Source organism: Aethalodelphis obliquidens, unplaced genomic scaffold, assembly GCF_003676395.1.
Source record: "Aethalodelphis obliquidens isolate GAN/ISIS:26980383/991018 unplaced genomic scaffold, ASM367639v1 scaffold8, whole genome shotgun sequence".
NCBI classification, from domain to species: Eukaryota; Metazoa; Chordata; class Mammalia; order Artiodactyla; family Delphinidae; genus Aethalodelphis; species Aethalodelphis obliquidens.
In genome coordinates this window covers 49,324,934-49,347,474 of record NW_020837952.1, presented here as the reverse complement: position 1 = coordinate 49,347,474, position 22,541 = coordinate 49,324,934, and the positions used below count along the sequence as shown (strand labels likewise).

The 22,541-nt window shown below is 39.2% G+C and overlaps 1 protein-coding gene across 5 annotated transcripts in view; it reads right to left on the bottom strand.

Annotated features, from left to right (window-relative positions):
* Nucleotides 1-20,248, bottom strand: part of RIC8B (RIC8 guanine nucleotide exchange factor B) — a 120,491-nt gene extending 100,243 nt beyond the window's left edge. For 2 of the 5 annotated variants that reach the window (XR_003432984.1, XR_003432985.1), the window contains exons 1-2: nucleotides 19,776-20,248; nucleotides 12,202-12,249 (exon numbers count right to left, since the gene is read on the bottom strand). Coding sequence is in view for 2 of the 5 variants with exons in the window: in XM_027107440.1 (XP_026963241.1) it covers nucleotides 12,202-12,249; nucleotides 19,776-19,859 (132 nt within the window). In the remaining 3 variants the exon portion in view is untranslated. The remainder of the gene's footprint in view (nucleotides 1-12,201; nucleotides 12,250-19,775) is intronic. The other 3 variants (XM_027107440.1, XM_027107441.1, XR_003432986.1) reach the window with 2 other exon arrangements.
* Between the last annotated feature and the right edge of the window lie 2,293 nt (nucleotides 20,249-22,541).

Below are 22,541 nucleotides of genomic sequence, written 5' to 3'. Positions count from 1 at the left end.
TGGGTTCTTTCTAATTCCCAGTTCTATTATTTTCTGAACTTGGATCTGGAGCAATTTACTTATTCTAGCTGAAGCTAAATTTCCTCATGTGTAAGATAGAAAAATATCTATTTCACATGGTTATTGTGAAAGATCTATCTATATTATTTAATATGGATAGCATCTGAGACAACATACTGTAAGGTGTAAGGCATCTACAAGTTATTTATTGGGAAACAGTACAACTGAAGTAAAGAAAGCACCTGGATTCAAACACTAGTTTGTAGCTATGTGATCCTGGCAAATTTTTGGAAATCAATGTCCCTCATTTCCTCACCTCTAAAAACAGGGATAACATCTAAGGCTTATAAATATTAAATGAGATGATATAGTTAAAAATCTATAGCATAGTGCTTGGGGTAGAATGGAGGCCCATGCACATTACATCATAAAGATGGCCAGGTAGACAAACAGATCAAGTAACATTAACAAGCACACTCTGCACAAGCACAATAGGGCTAGGAAATTTTTATCTATATTTTCCATTTAATGACAAAGCCCCTTGAAAAGGAAAGTGCTGATGTTATAACATTGCAATTTTGTATTAATTTTATAGATTCTATAGTGTTCATTTAGAATCTATAGAGTTCATTACTGAGCACTTATGTGCATAGCCCTGTTACAGGCACATAACTTAAAATGCTCCCAATTTAAAATTCAAGTACATGCAAACTATTTAAGAGAAATAAATTCTAAACTAGTGACAAAAAGTTTATTTTGGGTTGGGGAGCTATAAAAACATGACTCAAGTTATTTATAATATTAGAGAGATTAAACATATGTAAAATGAATGAATAAGGAATGTAAATGTATTTCAATGCATAGCAGTTTAAGCTGTGTATTCAAAGATTAAAGGAATAAACTACACATAGAGAATTTAGCCAGAGAAAGCTTCTTGATAAATGCAAGTGCTGGGCAATACTTTAGTAGGGAGAAAAAAATGAAAGAAATGGAGCAGGAAAAAGAAGATAGAAGACAAGCTAAATGGTGGACAAAGGCAGAAGCAGAGAGGTATAAAGTAGGAGGATCAACTAAAGCAGATTCAGAGTTCATACAAGTAAAAGCTTTCTAACAAGTAAAGTTATCTAACAGCAGAGTGGCTGCTGTGCGGTTCCCATTACTGAAAGTATTCAGTCAGAGTGTGATTACCCTCAGTGCAAGATACCTTAGAAGGAATCACTGCACTGGAAGATATTCTGGGTCCCTTACTATACTGTAAGTTCCCTGAGGAGCTGCCTTACAACAATGATCACTGAAGGGAGAAAAGGAGGCAGAGGACCTAGTTTGAGTCCCAGATTTTCCACTCATTAACTGTAACCTTAGGTAAGTCAACCTCTCAATTTTTCATTTATAAATGGGGAAGTTAGGAACACTGGAAATGTCTGTTCAGCCAAGAACTCTTTCAGGTCCTAAGAGTTTTTAATTAGCCAAAGATGTACACGCTCTCCACTTTCCTTAGTACATGGTCAAACTTTGTAAGGAAGAGCTAATTGCTGAGGAAAAAACCCCTACATTTTAGGCAGGAAAAATAATAATAATAGTAAAAAAAAAATCTGCAGCATGCCTAACTCCTATAGGTCAATTTCTGTACTACTAATGGGGAGGGCTGACACTAGATATCCTTACTAGTTATCATATCCAGTCATACTGCAAATCATGTGCTTCTGTTTCCTGTCAATGGTCTTAATTAGTTCAATGTCAAAGCTTTGTTTATGCTCTGCATCGTGTCTCAAATTTTGGATGCCTACAATCAGAAAATAGAATCAATTCATAAACTAAAAACAGGTCAATTCAATTATTAATGAGTGGCAGTATGGTGCAGCACAAGGGCTGTGGAGCCAGACTGCATAGGCTTAAATAATGTCCTCCTACTTCACTAGTTTAGGCATGTAATTTACTTCACTAGATAGGCAAATAATTTCTTTGTGTGCCTTAGTTTCCTCATCTGTAAAACAAGTAAGATAACAGTACCTACTTTATAGCTTTGTTGTTAAGTATTAAATGTGTTAATATTCATACAGTGCTTGGAATGATGGGCATGTAGTATTTAATAACAGCTTTATCAATATATAATTTACATATCATAAAGTTTACCCTATTAAAGTACATAGTTCATTGGTTTTCAGTATATTCACACTTGTGCAACCATCATCACTGTTTAATTTTAGAATATTTTCATTACCCTAAAAGGAAACCCAATACCCATTACCAGTAAATCCCCATTCCCCTGTCCCTAGATCCTGGGAAACCAATGATCTACTTTCTGTCACTACAGATCTGCCTATTATAGACATTTCATATGAATGGAATCATACATTATGTGGCCTTTTGTGTCTTGCTTCTTTCACTTAGCATAATGTGTTCAAGGTTCATCCATGTTGTAAGTACTTATCAGTTACTTTGTTCTTTTTTATGGCTAAATAATATTCCATTGTATAGATATAACACATTTCATTTATCTATTCACAACTGATGGACATTTGGGCTATTTCCATCTTTTGGCTGTTATGAATAATACTGCTATGAACATTCAAGGACATGGTTTTGTGTGGACATATATCTTCATTTCTTTGGGGTAGATACCTAGGAGTACAATTGTTGAGTCATACAGTAACTCTGTTTAATCCTTTGAGGAATTCCCAGACTGTTTTCCAAAGTGGCTGCACCACTGTACATGCAGTAACCTATCAGTAATGTATGAGGGTTCTATTTTCTCCACATCCCTGTCAATACTTGTTATTATCTGACTTTTTGATTTTAGCCATACTAGTGAATGTAAACTGGTATCTCATTGTGGTTTTGATTTGTATTTCCCTGATGATTAATGATGTTATCTTTTCATCTGTTTATTGGCTATTTGTATTATCTTCTTTGGAAAAATGTCTATTCAGATCCTTTGCCCATTTTTAAATTTGGTTGTTTTTTTATCATTGAGTTCTTTATATATTCTAGATACAAGTCTCTTATCAGATATATGATTTGCAAATAGTGTCTTCCATTCTGTGGGCTATCTTTTCACTTTCTTGATAGCGTCCTTTGAAACACAAATGTTAACTTTGATGAAGTCCCATTTATTTATTTTCCTTTGGTTGCTTGTGCTTTTGGTGTCCTATCTAAGAATCCACTGCCAAATCCAGGTCATGAAGGCTTATCCTATGCTCCTGCTAAGAGTTTTATGGTTCTAGATCTTACATTTGGGTCTGATCCATTTTGAGTTAATTTTTGCAAATTTCTGCATACAGTGTAAGGTAAAGTTTCAATACATTCTGTTATACGTGGCTAAGTGTCTCAGTGCCATTTGTTAAAAGCCTATTCTTTCCCCACTGAATGGTCTTGGCACCCCTGTCAAAAATTAGTTGACCACAGACACGTTGGTTTATTTCTGGACTCTCAGTACTATTCCACTGATCTACATCTATAACTATATGCAGGTTTTTTCCAGTAAATACGTATTACAAGATCCACAGTTAGTTGAGTCTGCGGATGCAGAACCATGGATATGGAGGGCCAACTATAAAGTTATACCTGGGTTTTTGACTACTCAGGGAATCAGCGCCCCTAACCCCTGAGTTGCTCAAGGATCAGCCGTATTTATGTTTACCTATCCTCATGTCAACACCACACTGTCTTGATTATTGTTGCTTTGTAATAAGTTTTGATGTTGGAAATTATGAGTCTTCCAAGTTTGTTCTTTTCAAGATTGTTTTGGCTCTTCTGCATCCCTTGCAATTCCATATGAATCTTAGAACTGGCTTGTCAATTTCTACAAAGAAGCTACCCAGGATTCTAAAAGGTATCTCATTAAATCTGTAGATCAAGTGGGAAGTGGTGCCATCTAAGCAATAATGTCTTCCAATCTATGAACATGGGATGTTTTCCCATTTCTTTAGATCTTCTTTAATTTCTTTCAACAATATTTTGTAATTTTCCACAAAACAGAGTTACTTTCTATTTCCTTAGTTGTTGCTCTAGGGCTTAATTAGTGTATGTATGTGTACACACACACACACATATCTCTTAACTTACCAGAATTAGCTCCAGATTTAGATTAATTTAATTCCAGTGAGATATAGAAACATTACTTCTATATGATGCTATTCCTTTCCCCTCTTTTTGTGGCATTATTGTTATTCATAGTATAACAACAATTATTACTTGATATATAATTTGAAGACACGAAGGAGAAAGGACAGCAAGTATATGTATAACTTTTGTTATATTAGCCTTCTTATTTATAATTTCTGGTTCTCTTGATTTGTTCTTGAGGATTAGAGTTACTATCTAGAGTAACGTCTTTAGTCCAGTATAGCTTTGCTCTCATCAACCTTTGTGCTATTTTTGGCAAATATATCACATTTCTATATGTTATTGGCTGAACAATATATCATACACATGTTGTTTTACACAGATGCTTTTAAAATCAATTAAGAGAATAAAGGAGAAGAAACATGCATTTATATTATATTTTATAATTACATAATTACCTTTACTAGTTCTCTTTTGGGTTTTTTTGTGCGTTCAAATTGCTGTTTGGGGTGATGTGCTTTCTGTCTGAAGAACTTTTAGTATTTCTTGTAAGGTGAATCTAGAACAAATTCATTTTTTCATTTACCTAAAAATGTCTTTATCTCCCCTGTAATGTTGAAAGATAGCTCTGCTGGATATAAGATTCTTGGCTGAATTTTTTCTTTGAGCTCTTTGAATATATTATTCCACTGCCTCTGGCCTACATTTCTGATGAGAAGTAAGCTGTGTATATCACTGAGCTTCCCTTGTAAGTGGTGAGTCATTTTTCTTTCCCAGCTTTTAAGATTTTCTCATTGTCTTTGAGTTTCAGCATTTTTACTCTAGTGCGGCTGTGGATCTCTTGAGGTTATTCTACTCAGTCATTATTGAGTTCTCTGGATATGTAGGTGTTTTCCAATAAATTTGGAAAGACTTTAGACTTGTTTTTTTTAAAAGAATGGGTGCACTTATAAATTTATTTATTTATTTTTGGCTGTGTTGGGTCTTTGTTGCTACGCATGGACTTTCTCTAGTTGCGGTGAGCAGGGGCTACTCTTCATTGTGGTGCACAGGCTTCTTATTGCAGTGGCTTCTTTTGCTGCAGAGCACGGGCTCTAGGCTCGCAGGCTTTAGCAGTTGCAGCACGCATGCTCAGTAGTTGTGGCTCACGGGCTCTAGAGCACAGGCTCAGTAGTTGTGGCGCACTGACTTAAGTTGCTCCACAGCATGTGGGATCTTCCCGGACCAGGGCTCAAACCTGTGTCCCCTGCATTGGCAGGCAAATTCTTAACCACTGCACCACCAGGGAAGTCCCTAGACAACATTTCTTCAAATATTTTTTCTTCTCTTTTCTCTCTCCATTCCTTCTGGTACTCCAGTTATGTGTATGTTGGTATATTAATGTTGTCTCATATTTCTCTGAGGTGTTCATTTTCTTTATTCTTTTTCCTCAGTTCTTTACCTTGTTTACACTATTGATTTATCTTCAAGTTTGCTTATTCCTTCTTCTGCCAGTGTGAACCCAGTGTTGGGCCTCTTTAGTGATTTTTTTTTTCAGTTACTGTACTTTTCACTTCCAAAATTTCCATTTGGTTCTTTTTAATAATTTCTATCTTTGTATTGATACTCTTCATTTGATGTGACATTGTCACCAAACCTTGCATTACTTCTTTAAATATGGTTTCCTTCAGTTTTCTGAATATATTTATAATGACTACTTTGAAGTCTGTCTGTTAAATCCAACATCTAGTCATTCTCACAGGCAGTTTCCATTGCCTGCTTTTTCCCCAGTGCACAGCTCATTCTTTCCTGTTTCTCTGCATGGCTTTTTTTTTTTTTTTTTGAAACTGGACATTTTAGATAATATATTATATCAACATTGGGTAATGCTTATACCCTCCAAGATTTGCTATTGTTATTTTTTTATTTGCTCAGTGACTGGCTGAATTATTTTAGTTAAGTATATTTTCCTCCTCCTCCCTGCAGATGTATAGGGCTCCTCCTCATAGGGCTCACCCTTTTGTATGCCACAGTGATCCTGGGATAACAGTGGCTTTGGCAGGCCTCTCTTTGACTTTCTTTCCCTGACCACACCCAGCTGTTAAGCTCCACTAACTGCAGGCTGATTGATCTATTGTCTTCAACAATGTCTTGGGGCATAAACTGCTCTACAAACTGAGCCAATTTATTAGGGCTCCTTTGAAGAGATAGTTCCTGAGGTAAGTATTTAAGATTTGTTCTAACTACAGGAGGGTTCCTCCCAGCTGTCTTTCCTACTTTCTTTCTAGCAAACTACCTAGCCGTCTGGTTAGCCTTATATTTCCAATGAATCTGTCAATCTCCTCCCAATTTCCTTTCACCACAACCTGTACTTTCAGGCAGGAACTTCACACTGTTGCAAATTAAGTTGGTTCCTTTGGGGAGAGATTCAGAGCTCACTGTTACAAGCTCTGCATGTTCCTCTGGGCAAAATTCCTGAGCCTGGTTCTGATGCTGAGGGCGGAGACAACAGCATGCTTCTTTCTGAGTGACACCTCCTTGAGAGCTCAACTGGAGAGGACAGGGGAGCAGCAGACCCAGAACTCCTCAGCTGGCCTCTTCCAGGGTGGAACCTGTGTCCCACCAGCCAGGGCGAGTGCAACTGGGGCCCTAATATTCTCAATGGTGCCCTACCCAAGGTAGAGCCTCTGTCCCATGAGTGGGGATTGGGTGAAAGGAGGGAGACCCCACCTCTCGGCTATATTCACCCAGAATTTTGTCCCAGCGACATGTAGCTCAGGCAGGATGAGAAATGCTGACCTTACCCCTGTCTCTAATGGGTAGACAGCCTTCCAACTGAGAGCTGAGGGAAGTGGGAGCTCCGTGTTCTTGGCTCCATCAGTTTGGAGGAGAGTTTCCATCTCTCTCCACTGAGAGTGGGAAGACAGGGAGCAGGTCTCTGGTTCAAATCCCACAGACTTTCACTCTTCTGACTGAGTTTTAGTAGATTGTCCTGAATAAGTGTTCCTTTATTGACTGCATGCTCTTAGGACTATTTCCAGAGACTTTAAATGGCTGTTTTTTAAAAATAACCAGTTTCATTGAGGAGCAGGTCCCTAAAGCTCTCACACTGTCATGGCTGGAAGCAGAACTTCTTGATGAGTTTTTTATATGAGAAAAAGGATCTGAAACTCTAAAGTGTAAATCAGAGATACTACTCTTAACATTCCCAGGCAGAAATCCTAAAAGGTGATCCATACAGAGATCATGTATGGACTGCCACATCTATGGCTTACTAAATCAGAAGAGCTGTTCTGTTTTCTTCCCACATTTAGTCCTTCAATACCTTGGCAAAACATCTAAAATAAAAAATGGAGTCTGAAATGAAGTTTAAATTGTTTCATTTTTGAACTACTGTGAGGCATTCATCCTGGCCTATGATATAATTCAGCCTTCTAGTCAAGTTTTATGCCAGATCCAGCTGGACAGAAACTTTAAAAAGTAAAAGTTTTAGAACGCTTTTGGTAGTGTGTGTGTTTGTGTGTTTTAAAGAAATCAAGATGTTAAAAAGGATTATCTTTTAAAGTTATTGGTTTCTAAATGAGAATTGTACTTGCATCATATATCAAAGTATTCCCTAAGGTGAAGACATCAAATAAAATTTGAGTCAAATTTGCAAGACACACAAAGCTCATTTTGTTTTAGTGAAAACTGGAGTTTAACAATTTCAAATAACTAAACTAAGTGTAAAAGGCTTTCAGAACAAGCATCCATGCCTCAAGCTATTCCTAAGCATGGATTCACAGTATAGGATTGATGGTTCTATCTTGGCACATTTTCCTTGGGGGACTCTAATATGGAAAATTACCCGTTCATTTTCTATAGTCCACAATGGCAACCCTCAGCATGCATCCATAGCTGAGAAAGCACCAAACCAAACACCATAGGAAAATAGCCAACTTAGGAACTAAGGCCTAACGCAGGACCTGGCACACAGGAATTACTGAAAAAATATTTGTGGACTACAGAGATCTCTACTAATATGCCAAGTACATCCAACTTTGGGGAAAAAAAGTAAAAAGAAGAAATATTTCAAATGGTAGAATGGACTTTTGTGTTCAAATAAATTTATTTCACTCCATAAACTGGCTCCACAAGTGATACTACCTCCAAACCTAGTAACATTTTTATGTTCCCCCAAAAGGAATGTGTAAGATAATCACAAAGGCCCAATTTTAAAGAAAATAAATGATTAAAAAGTATATTGGTCTTTGTTTATGCCCCCAATCACACTACTATAAAAGAATATAGTATCACATATAATATATAATTAGCATATTCTTATATCATTATCATTTACTATAACAGAAAAGTTCAAAATACAGAAAAGAGAAATTAAAATATCATCCACAGTAATAATACTAAGCCACTGTTTTAGTGAATTTCCTTGTAGACATTCTTCTTTGCATAGTTTTTATTAGTTTTACATGGTTGTGATCATTCTGTATAAATACTTTTGTATTCTGCTTTTTCAGTAAATAACATTATGAAATGTGCTTGAGATTCTGCTCTCTAGTTAAGAGAATATCAAACTCAAAACCAAACCGTATGTACAAGTTATAGGAATTCTGGCCTCCACTCAAGCTCCAAGTCCCCTTTATTCATTTAACAGGTGCCTATTTTGTGCCACATGCAGTGCTGGGGACTGAAAATACAAAGAAAAGTAAGCCAGAATTTTTGTCCTCAAAGAGTTCTCAACTCAGTAATTACTCTCTGCCTTCACAGAAGTATGAGCTTACCTATGTGAGTTTGAAGTTAATGAAATAAACGCTTGAAATTTATTTTTAACTTCACTCTTTTGAGGAAAATTACTAAATACATAAAGATTTATCTCAGACAACAAGTGAAGTTTTCTGCATTTAATATGGTTGTATTCTTATCTTATAGGTGAAAGAGCTGCAATTCTTTTAATCATTTTATGACAGTATTTTTCAACATTTATTGCAATTAGTTCTCTTTATTGGCCTTGAGATCAGTTGTATTTTAGAAACCAATATAAGAGCTTTCATTTCCTCAAGCTGTAAATTTTCAGATTATTCATCATACCTCCCTCCATCCTACATATTTGCATGGTATATGTGTTTATGTGCTGGTAGATAATCACAGCCACCAACTGAGGTAGAGAAGATGTAAAGCAAACGCTTCAATAAGCACAGGTGCTTATACCCAAATATATCATGAGTCACATGCACCTGGAACTATTTGCATTCTATGCACAAACATTAGCAATTGTATCTGACTTTACTTCTCTGGAAAAATTTAAGCATTCCTAGTTGGTAATTTCCTTTGATATTTTCCAGTTTAAGTCTAGTTGCCTAAATGGTGTCTCAAGGTATGAAATAAGAGATAAAACAAGGTACTGAGTCATAATTTCAAACCTTCTGAGATATACCTCAAGTGGTAATGAGTGGGAGCCATGGAGCACTGAGCAGTGAAGGAGCTGCACACAATAGCCAGAAAACCTGTTCTCTATTCGAGGCTCCACCACTTACGAGTGATATGAGTGTTAACAAGTTGTCATTAACATAAGCCTCAGTTTTCTTATCCATAAAACTGGGATGGTGATATTCTCACCATACTTAAAACATTACTGTATTACTAATGAAAAGCAAATCTTTCTAAAAATGCAAAATGCTACGTGTTAGGACTTAGGTCTAAGGATCATTACTTTATAACCAATTCCTACAAAGTTCGTATAATCAAGTTTTATTTTTTGAAAGGCTCTATTTCCTTACATTTACTTATAGGTTGCCACAAGGTTTTACATAAGAGAGGTGTGTTTTTCAGAGCAACAGCACCTGTAGTTTATTGAAACGGGCGCTGCTGTTACCGAGGAGCTGCTGGTAGAAGGCTCCAGAGACATGTTTAGGAAAGAGAAAAAGAGAACTAGGGCAGCAAAACAAACTGGATGGTAATTTGAGTTCCTCTTATTTTAAGATTGGGTTTAACGTTGGAGACATGCCTACTATTCCATGCCTCTCTACACTGAGAACTTAAAAGGCTGTTAGGATGTAGAGCCTTTAGAGAAGTCCAATAATTTTGATTTCAAAGTCTTTTTAGGGACTTAGGCATGAAGAGTCTCTAATGGTTTTAACCCTTGGAGACTGAAATAGTTTTGTTTGCCAATGTTTTTCCATTAATGAAGATTACCTAGCTAGGTCCCTAATGACATTTGTTTATATCAGACCTCCCAGGAAGCAGCAATCTACACGTAATACTGAAAGTAACACTAGTACAGTAGTTACTGTCACCAAAGATTTAAGAGGCAGTAAAATACTTGGAAAATGTTAGGTTTTGCTACTATCCTACAGGAAACAAACATGCTTTATTAATAACTGTGTGGGAAATTTTTTTCCCCTTAACTGAAAGTCATATGGTGTGGGGGGGATCTCTGTCTTCATGCACTTATTTTGACCAGTAAAAGCACTACCAAAGATTCTAGTGTCAGATTTACAAGGCACCACAGAATCTATATAGTACGGATCCTCCCAACTAAACCAAATAGCAGCTGCCTTCCTAGCCTGAATACCTATCATGAGTATATTAAAAACATGTTCTTTTTAACACCCTGTTTCTTTTTTCTTTTCATGAAACTATCTCTCCCATTAGCACATAACAGTCTTTCTCCTTCTCCCTCTTCCTCCCTCTTTACCACAGCACAATATTCCATTATGCAAATGTATACAAGTTTCTGCAAATATTCCCTAATTGCTGGAGGCTTTATTGTTTCCAATCGTCTGCTACTATGTACAATGCTTCAGTGAATAACTTTGTTTACTTTATTTCAATCTGTCCACAGAATAGATCTAAAAGTGACACTGCCTGGTCAAAGGGCAAAACACATCTGTAATTTTGGTACATACCGCCAGTATATGCAAAGGTAGGAAGTAGGAAACAGAAGGGATGTGTATGTGTATGTAACTGGAAATATTTCATATTGCTAGAGCATAAATTACAAGGGAGAGAATCAACCAATAGGCTGCAAAAAGTAGGCAAACTTCAGATCACTGAGCATCTAGGTCATGTTAAGAAGCTTGAACTTTATCCTATAGACAAAGAAAGTTACTCAAGGGTTTTAAGGCTGGGCTTCACACAGTCAGATTGTTGTTACAGAATTATGGACAATAGACTGAAAGGGCATATAACTGGAAAAAGCAGGGATAGTTAGGAAACTGGTACAGTAATCCAGATGAAGGACTGAACTAGAGCCGGGGTTAAGGAGAGAATGTACTGAGAAATCTTAAGAGGCAAAGTGAGCAGGATGTAGACAGTAAATATGGGGGTGGAGGTGAATAGAGGGATGATTTCAAGGTATGATCAAACCACTACCAGCAAAGCACCGGATTCAAGCTATTTCTCTAGCAGCAACAATACGTTTACACAGATTCAGTCATGCTCTTACCTGGTCTTAGCATTTGTGAGGCCAGGGATAGCAGTATAGGGCCCAGCAAACAGACAGGCAGAACTGGTGAGCTTCTCCTTGAGCATCATGCTCTAATCAACTAAGTAAAGCAACCACAGGCGACCCCAACAGGCCAACATGACATTTCATAGCTCTATCTCTGATGCACCCTCTCATAATAACTCCTCTATTCCTAAGCCTCTTGACCCCATTTTCCTCTTTGCCCATGAAGTCAGTGACCAAGACAACTGCTGACAACATAAATAACTGCCAGTGCAGGGAACAGTATGTGGTTGAGGGGCAGCTGCATGAATAGCTGTTTTTCCAAAACTTAACCCAAAGCCAAGCTTTACTATAAACCCAATATTACAATATTAGCAATGCATTTTTGGCAGCCTGCAGTCCTGCCACCAAACAAAGTTAATCGCTGGAGATGAGAAGATATGGATGAGAGTCCCCTCTGAACCCTTCCCATTCCCCTGATTTATGCAAATGTAATGGTCCTATGGGGATGGAGCAGGAGGGTGTTATGTGTAATCCATACTAAACCTGGCACTTGTCTTTATTCTCAGAGTTTCTAAAAACCAAACTGAAGGGGAACTGAAAAGTAAACTATCAGATGAAATCAAGTCCACTGTTTATCAAGTCCATGAATGAAATACATACACATACAGACACACACACACACACACACACACAGTAACACCAATGCTTACCTTTCTTTTATCTTCATCTGTTGATTCAAATTTGAAAGTAGCCCTATGCTGAAGAGGGAAAAAAGGGAAACAGTGTCATTTTAAATACACAGATTTTTGATTTTGCTATGTTTAAAAATACCTAATGTCTATAAAAAAGTTGTCTTCCCATATCATGTCTCAAAGTTCTTATTAAAGTAAGAGAGGCATGTAAGCAAATAATTGTAAAGCAGTACAAAAGACTAAAGCAAAAATATATACAGAAGAGACATAGTACTGAGCCACTAACTACCGAGGGAAATCTGGAATTCTTTGCATATAGTACAGAACATTTGAGCTGGACCTTGAGGGATGAATAGGAGTTTGCCAGGCAAATGGAAAGCATTCTAGGGATGGAAACAAAGGCTCATCTGTGAAGTGGTATGATGTATTTGTAAAATAAGCAGCTCTGTCAGAGAGAAACACAGGACACGTTAGGGGATGAGAGGAGTGGAGAAAGATGAGAATGGGAAAGTAGACTGGACAGAGATTTGGAAGGATCTTCCAATGTTGCTGAGGAGTTTGTACTTTCTTTATCATATGCAATAAGAAATCACCAGAGAATTGTAGATAGGGAAGAAATTGATAGACTGGCATTTCATAAAAGTAATTCTGTAAGAATGAGGGTTTAAATCATGCCTCCACCACTTATTAGTTAAGCAAGTAACAAATTATAACTGTATTTCCCATGTGAAAAGAGGGGGTACCTAGTTCACAAAGCTGCCATGAGGGTTAAAACAGCTACGACATATAATGTACCATCTCAGTGCCTGGAAGATAGTAAACACTCAGTAACTATTAGGATGATAATAATGATGATGCCAATGATATTGAGGAAAAATATTTGAAAGAAAAGAATGTCATGACTCTCCTAAAATGACTGGCAACACTATATTTTCTACTCTGTAGCTGAAATAGAGAATGGAGTAAGTTGAGCTGTCCACTGCCAGAGAGTGATGGTACCCAAAAAATAGAGCATAAAGTTCCTCAATCTCTTCTCAAGTTTTATTCAAGAGAACCAAGTGCTCTTACGGATCCTAAGTTTTCATTTAAAAAAATCTTTACTGAACATCTCTCTGCCTTTCCTTTGTATTTCTCATTGGCAACATGGCAACCCACCAGGAGTTAAACACGGTAAGTACTAAAGATATCATCATTACAGGTGGCTCTGCATTGACAGCTTCGCAGAAGCAGCAATTTCTGAAATTAAATGAGATGGAGAAACGTTGACAGAGAACCAGTTCTGAAAGTAAGAAATGGTCAGAGGGAAGACTTAGAGGTAATGGAGAAGGGCCATTTGAGGAAACCTAAGAGAAGCTGCCTCACATACCGTTTGCAAAACAATTAAAATGGATGTCAGGTGGTAAGGCCTTGGATTTAAAAATTTATACCTGAATTGGCATATAGGTGACAGGCAACCAGGGGAAGACTCTGAAGGAGGTGTGAACTCATTCTGGAAGAATATTTTGGGTGGTAGTTTACAGGCCAGATCAAAGAAGAGCAAGACTGAGGACATAAAGCCCTCTGAGAAATGGGCATCAATAATCCAGGAGTGATATTGCCGGAGGCAGTACAAATTGACACCAACTTCAAAAATGAAAGTGATTTGGCAGCACCTAATAGAAACCATAAAAATATTCACAGCCTTTAACCCAGAACTTTTACTGCTAGAAATTTATCCTAATGAGATCATCCAGGGGAGAGAAAAATTATATATGTAATCATATTTACTGCAGTGCTATCGAGTATTATGGAAGAAAAAAAAGAGACAACCTGAATATCCAACAACAGGAGACTGATGAAATAAATCACTGTGCATTCATCTGAGAGAGTATTATACTGCCATTTTTTTAAAAATATGGCTAGGGCTTCCCTGGTGGCGCAGTGGTTGAGAGTCCGCCTGCCAATGCAGGGGACACGGGTTCGTGCCCTGGTCTGGGAAGATCCCACATGCCGCGGAGCGGCTGGGCCCGTGAGCCATGGCCGCTGAGCCTGCGTGTCCGGAGCCTGTGCTCCGCAACGGGAGAAGCCACAACAGTGAGAGGCCCACATACCGCAAAAAAAAAAAAAAAAGGGTTAAAAAGTTCTATAACAACATGAAAAATTATTTATGATGGCAGTAAGTGGAAAAATAGTAAAACATCAAACTGTATGTCTATGATGACAGTACCTACATAAATGTATGGATGATTTCAAACAAAGGCTTGAGTGTTAAATGCAAAAATAAAAACAACTATATAGGGTTGGTGGAATTGCTGGTGATTCCTTTGACAAAACTCATTGTTGGTATATTATTTTTATAATTAAAAGAAAAATTTTATATAAAAGGTAAATAGACTAATGAATGAGCAAGGAAAGAAAGAAAAGAAGAAAAGGAAAGAAGAAACAACAAAGACTATAACTTAGGAATCTACAGACCCAAGATTTAGTAAAAACTAACATTGAATAAAAGATCAAGAATTATTAGATTGTATGGTTATAAACTGAAGCTTAGTAAAGGTTCACTACAAATGAAAACACATAATTGCACTTAGAAACAAGAAACTTAATTTTTGCCATTATATGTGAAATATTAATTCCACACATTATCTGGAATAAATGTACCTAGTTGCCAATGTAATAGTTTTCCTAAACTTTTTTTTTTTTTTTTGCATTTATGGTAAGGGAACAGAAAAAGAAATCGTCTTTTGGAAAGCCCCTTGTTAAGTTATAAAAATATCTTTTAAAAGGTTTCTACATAAAATTATATCTCTCAAGGTGATAATTTAGAATAGTATCAAGGACTAATTTTTATTTTTCTTTTTAAATGCAAGGCTGATCCTGTTACAAAACCGCAACATTTAAAAAAAAAAAAGAAATAAAGGAAGGAAGGAAAGCAAGCTTTCAAAAGCCCTAACTAACATGAGGGCTTAATTTAATTAGCAAATATACTGGTATTGTGAGGCAGTACAAATTGAATTTAGAATATGCCAATCCATTCAGAAGCAACCTCAAAGTGTAAAACAAAAAGTCCTCTTACATAGTCCAGGATATTTATATATCCTATTCAAATGTGGAGGCTGTACTTCTAGAACTGTCCCAATATTAGGTCCCTATCAATCAGGTTCTTCTAGCACATAAATAAAGACCTCACTGCTATCAGTGTTGTTTTCCTCTCTTATGAGGACTACTCTCAGAGACCTACATGTCTGTCTGTATCTTAAATAACTTTTACCTTTCATTTGGCCATAAACTTGCCACACTTCCATAATGGAATCCTACTGGAGCTTGCTAAGGGGTAATCATATGTCTAGGTGGCCTCTATGGCCACCAAGCCACCTCTCTGGTTATCAACATTGATGATGATGCTAGGCCTCAGTTTCTTCTCCTATTAATTGAGAGTGTTGGACCCAATTATCTTTGAGGTTCCTTCTTGTCTAAATACCCTGGATTCAAGGAACTAAGATACTACTATGCACCCTCAAGGCTCTTGATCACTGTTTGTTGTTGATAATCATAATGATGCCAACCAATCTCTCTACTAAATCTGTTAGCAGAACAAGCCCTAGGAGAGGAGAAGAAGCTTGGACAGCCTAGACTAGAGCAATATGTACTTCCCACATTAATAGCTCATTCTATTACTGGAGTGGGGTGACTGGGACACAACAGTAGCCAAAGGAAATAGTCCTGAAAACCCTTTCTCTTCTGTGCTCAATAACACAGAATAGACAGTGGAAAGCCAACAGGGCCTTGCAAAAAGAGCCCTGGATATCGAATCGAAGACTAGGTCTGCCACTTCTAGCTATGTGCCCTAAGGCCTGTAGACAGTTACTTTGTCTTTCTGAACCTCAATTTCCTAGTCCCGAAAAAAAGGGAGAATACTTCAGTCACCCTCATAAGTTTTAATATGTGATGACATGTGAAAGCACGTAGGATAATACATAGTACATAGCAGGCACTCAATAAATGCTATTAGATGAATTGAAAGTGAAAAAGGACAACCACTCTTCCTATTTTTAAAAAATACTTTCCTATGCTGAGTCAACTTGCATTATGCCCTTGAGAAACAGACAAGTTTCATTTTTTTCTAGGATAGATAGATCTTCCTTCTCCCCAAGAAAAGAAGGGTCAGTAAATGAAGGAAGAAATCTTGAAAATTAGAATCTCCTTAACACAGTAGAAATTAGATGTTACCTGGAGCCAGACGGGTAAATGTTACTTTAAACACGGTACAAGGTATTTTGCTAACCATTAAAAAGTGCACGGGTCAAGGAAAAAGAGAAAGAATGGAGTATATTCTCTAATTTTTTTTTTTTATCAGGCTATGTCAACTCCATGCCACATGCTTAATTCCTGACTTTTTTTGTTCAAAACTAACAGTTATGGGTTTTTCTTCAGTGCCAGGCACTGTTCTAAATGATTTACACATATAAGTGATTTAATCCTGACAACAAACCTATGATGTGGGTACTATTATTATCTCTGTTTGGCAGATGGGGAAACTGAGACACAGCAAAGTTAAGTACCTTGCTCTATGCCACGCGGATGGTAAGCCGGGGATCAGAGTTCAGGCAGTCTGGCTCCAGAACCCGTGCTCTTGCCGCAAGACCTCTTGAGCACCTTGACCATTAGTGAATGCCTCCTACATGCATTATGCACAGCGTTCAGCATTATACTTCACTTAATTCAGGTCTCATAATAACTTAGGTGATAGAACCCTATGTTACAGATAAGGAAACTGGGACTCAGCCTTAAAATAACTTGTCCATAGTCATGACACTAATAAATGGCAGATCTGAACCAAGATTTATCTGACTCCAAATTCCACCTTCTTTCCATTATACTTGCTGCCTTCTTTTGAGAACGACGAACCAATCATTCTCTCTCTACATCATTCATTTCCCTTCTTGGTTAGACTCCTCAATGCCCCATAATCACTTCACTCTAAACATTTCCCAAATCCATGCTTCCAGATAAGGAAAATGAGGCACATGGTAATAACCAGGTGCTTTTTCAGGGTTTCAGACTCCATTTCCCATAGAGCAGGGCAATTTAATTCCACCTCCCCATTCTTACTGCCAGACCACTGCAATCATGCTTCCCCTTCTTCTTCATCTGCCTCTAGTGTCTCCTGCCTTGAGGGGCAAAGCCCCACTGCCAACATAAAACTCAGCTATTTTCTTTGTACTCTGGACCTACTATAATCAGCATTAAACATGAGAGCTCTTCTCTTAAGGAGCTGGCCGCGCCGGTCCACGTCAAGACACAGCATTCTCAAGCGTGGTCCCCAAAATACCACCCCAGATGATACACACTGGGCATTACAACTTTAAAGCCATTCCCAATGTGAAAGGAGAGCTGGGGATGTCCAGAACTTAAGCTCTGACAGCACTTGGCCAGGAATGGTAAATGGAAACCAACCTGGAGGGAGATCAAGGAGAGGAAGAGATAAACTGGAGGAAGCAAATCTGGACTTCTAATTAGTTTAGCCATGAAGGGAAGGAGAAAATATTGAATGAGGAGATAAGATCCAGTTCGAGGTTTTTTCCTCCTCCCTTCTGCATAGAAGAAAGTTCCTATTTATTGCTGGATACCTGGGATATAATAAGTGGTAAATAAACACTACTTGATTCAACACAATGGCCAAGTTTTCTGTTGTATTTCCTTCTTTTGAAAATCAGTTTGTAGCTGCCTCAAATCTTTTTTGGAAGGCAATTATAAATCAAGTTGAATGAATATACAGTCGGGCCTCCATATCTGCAGGTTTCACAACCGTGAATTCAACCAACCATGGATCAAAAATATTTCGAGAAAAAATTGGAGAAAGTTCCAAAAAGCAAAACTTGAATTAACTGGCAACTAGCTACAAAGCATTTGCATTGTATTTACAACTATTTACATAGCATTTACATTGTATTATTAGTAATCTAGAGATGATTTAAACTATAAGGGAGGATGTGGGTAGGTTATATGCAAATATTATGCCATTTTATATAAGGGACTTAAGCATCCATGGATTTTGGTATCCATGGGGGAGGTATAGGATCCTGGAACCAATCCCCTGCAGATACCAAGGGATGACTGTAATCTCCACAATATGTACATCTGTGCATTAAATTAATTTCTCCTAAATTACGCAGATAGGCAACAGTAAAGCGTATCAGAAAGTGAGGAAGCTAAGATATGAATAGAACTGAATCCATGCATCCTCCCAAAGAAAGCAGCATGGTACTGTAAAAGAGCAGTCAGAAAACCCAGATTCAAATCTCAGCCCCATCTCTCAATGACTGTGTGGACCTGAGGTGACATCATCCTAAATTTTATCGTTTGTGAAATGGGAATACCACCACTTTCCTCATAGGATTGTTGGGAAGATTAAATGGGAGTGAAGGTGCCTTATTTTTTTTATCTTCTCCACATGGAGCAGAAATGGCATACTGGCAGCTCAACAATACAAAGTGTATGGAAGTGCAGTGGTGGGCACACAGCAAACACAGAAACACAGAAAGGGAAATTATGAATGGAGGCAAATGAAAGGAAGAAAGATGTTATATCTAGGGTGTGACATGGTGTTGGGTGTGTTTTCACAGGAGTCAGTTATTTCTATAAAGTGGTCTTCTAAATGGAAGAATAAAGGTGTGGTATGTTACCTTCAAGAGTGAGCATATAAAACTCCTGGAAGGTAAAGTAATGGAGAGCTAACGGGTCTTGCTTGAAGAGACATTCAGAGAAGTGACTGGGATATACAAGATACCTTTTTCATGCAGAGTTGTAAAGTGGAAAGAATAATACCTAGGTTGGAATCCCAGCTCAGAAGTATGACCTTGGGCAAGTTACTTAACCGATCTAGAATCTCAATTGCAAAATACAGATAAAACCTCACAGGATTGCTGTCAAGATTAAAGGAGATAATGGATGGGAAAGCTGTTAATGTGATACAAACAACAGGTATTATTAGGAGTTAGTCTGCCCCCAGTTACAACATAGTATGTCCATGACCTTGGCGTGATTTCAGTTCCTAGTGCCTCGGTTTTCTCATCTATAAAATGGGGAGGATGATGCTATCTACCCTGTAAACTCTCTGAGAATCAAATTGGACCATATATATGAGACATCACGCATTGAAAACTGTACAGTCCTGTACGTATATAAGGAACTGCCATCGTGGCCGATACGTTTTATGCATGTCAAGGCCCGTGTTTATACACAGAAACACGTTATTTTTAAGCTATGCAGGTGAGGAGGACTCGCGTGCATTTATGCATCCATGAGAGGGGCACAGACGCACGCTCACGGATTCCGGGGGTGTGACTTGCACGCTTGGGAAGAGGACCGTGGGACACACTGCTGGGCCGGAATCAGAGGGGTGGGCGCGAGGGTGGGGGCAGGGGGTGGGGATACAGGATGCACGGATGGAAAAGGCTGGGGGCACAAACACGCATGCCCAAGCCGGAAACGTTTTCAGGGGAGAGCAATGCGCATCCCCGGAATGAGGGGGGTTGGGAGGGATGCGATGTGCAAGCCCGGGGGGCGGCCCGAGGGTGCTATACCGCACGCCCGGGGCCAGGGCTCTTTACCTTATCGCTGTAATCCCTCAGGACCCGCTCGATAGCCCCCGCCTCGCCGGCCCGGACGATGTAGAGGGCGCGCTCCTCATCCATGGCCGCAGGTGCGGGGGAGCCGCGGCCGCTCTGCGCGCCCAAGCCGCTGCCTCCAGGTAAACGCCTCGCGCCCCCACTCGCTCGCTCGCTTCTTCCCAGCTTCCTTCCTTCCCTCCTTCCCTCCCTCCCTCTGCCTCCAACCCGCCAGCCTCCGCCCGGGCAGGCCCGACGTCACCGCCCCTCAACTTTCACCCCGCGACGTCACTGGTCCCCCAGCAACCGGCGCCCCGCGGCCACCCCCGACAAGGCCCAGGACTCGGTAGAGGCCTGGCGAACGGCCTGAGGGGGCAGTCAGGCCCGAGGCCCTGCTAGCTCTCCTGCCTCTCCCTCCCTCGGAGAAGAGTCCAGCCTTTTAAATGTGCTTTCACAGACAGAACTGTTCTCTCCTGACCCTCTTCTATGAATCATTCTCCTCAGCTGACGAGAGCGACCCGGTTCTTCCCCGCCCCTCTAAGAGCCAGCAGCTAAATGGACTACAATTCCCTGCGTGCAATGGGGTCATTCCACTCTTCCATCTAACTTACCGGAGTGCCGAATGGCATGTCGGGATTAGTAGTCATCCAGCGGGAAAGACTTCCCTCCAAAGGCATGCTGGGAAGTGTGGTCCTGCGAAGGCCGGAAACTGGAGTCCGGCGGCCGCCTGAGGCCAGCGGCCCAGAGACCGTTAGGGGGAGGGCCTAAGCGTCGGCTCTGCCTCCTTTTTGTTCCTTATGGAGCTGACCGTCCTGCTCGAGCCTTTGCTGGTTGGACTGGTTGACAGCCGCGGAGACTGGCACCCCTTGGTGGGAACTGTCATGCACCGGTTTAATTCCCTCTTTTCTCGTTCAGCGGTTTCGGTCTCTTTGAAATTCTTTCCTTCCTTCCTTGTTTGCGGTCATGCTATGTATTCAGCTACAATAATGTGGGAAATTGCAGGCAGTTCTCGGATAAAAAGGGGACTCGGCGGTTTTTTGCCTTAATAATAATAGCCGCCTTGTATCGCGTGCCGCCGGGACTGCAGACTCGGAGTTAGGTGATTTCTCACGACACTTGAGATTTTTGTGGAACCGTAGGAACCCGAATAGATTAAGTAATTTGTCCTAAGTCACATAGCCAGTAAATGGGGAATTCGAGATTTGTATCAGCGTCTTTCCCCAAAGGCAGCTGCTCTACAACCGCCGGTAAATGTGATAATACGGATATACTAGTAATGATAGTGATGGTGATGATGATGGAGGCTCACATTTGCTCAGTGTTCGCTACATGCAGACATTCTGTTAAATACTTTACCTGTGTTATCTCAGTCAATTTCTCACAAATTAAGTCAACAAATATTTGAGCATCTATGCTGTGCCAGGCACTGTTCAATACCGTTCAAAACTGTTCAGTATGTTTACAGTGGACTCAAAATGAAGCCCCTGCTGTTGTGGAGCTTCCATTTTAGTGCTTAACCCTATGAGGGAGGTACTATTCTCATTTTAATATGAGGAAACTGAGTATTGGAGAGGTTAATAGATTGATTTACCGTTGGAAACTGAATTTGAACTTGGAACCTATCTATGCTCTTTCTGCTCTCCCAAGCTAGTTGCTAGAGAGTGGATGAATTCTCCAAGTAACTTTCAGTTTTCCATTCCCAGCAGCCTTTACCAGAATCATCTTTCATGCCAGCCCTGCTTGCCTCTCCCTCTTGAGCTGTGCTAAAGAGGAATTAGAGGGTTTTTTTTTTCTATGTGTCAGACATTGTGCTAAGCTCTGAGAACTTAGAAATAAAAAGTATGCAATCTGAGCTCATGGAGCTTTTGGTCTTTCTGTGGATTAGACTTTTCACACAGCAAACCTTTATTGTCCATAATAAAGTCAGAAAGATTTTAATCTATCTCTTTACAAAGCACGTTCATGGAAAGGTCACGGTATAGTAAGCTGTATTCCTTAGGTAATAGTAATATCTTCCAGTTATTTTTTTAATCATTTAAAAAACATTTTAATATACACCGTCTCAGTGGATCATTGAGGAAGGTATTGTTCCCATTTACATATAGGAAATCAGGCTCAGATTAGTTAGATTACACCAACTGGGACTCACACTGAGAGCTGTAACGTAAAATATTCGGGTGCTTACTCTCTGTCCAGTACTGTACTACGTGCTTTTTGGGTAACCATATATTTATTTTTGGAGCAAGGGCTCCTGCGCAGGATACTAACAAGCATAAAGTATCTGAGTAGAGGTTTCTTTTAAAGAGGGTCTTATACACATGTGTTTGAAATGCCTGTTTACCAGAAATAGGCTATGTTTTTAGGCTCCAACCCTGTACTTCCAAAAAGAGATTTAAAAAATGTGAAACCACATGAATTAATGGGAAATTGTACTTTAGTAAATCTTAATTAAGCACCAATATTCTGATTTTATAAATCAAAAGGATCTTTGACTCTAATTCAAGTCATCCTTTGACCACTGACGAGACTCTGGTCCCAGAAAAATTAAATGACTTGTCCAAAATCAATAGTTAAAAGCAGACTCCGGGACTAGAGCCTAGACTAGCTAAATCCTGGGTCACTACATCACTTTACCTCCCTGAATATTTAGTTATGTGATACTTCCAGTGACTAGAGTCTCTGGTCCAGCGGTAACTCCAGTTCCTGTTGATTCTTGCATGGCTTGGTGCCAAGGAATTAGGATTTAGAGCCTGGGTAATCAAAGCAACA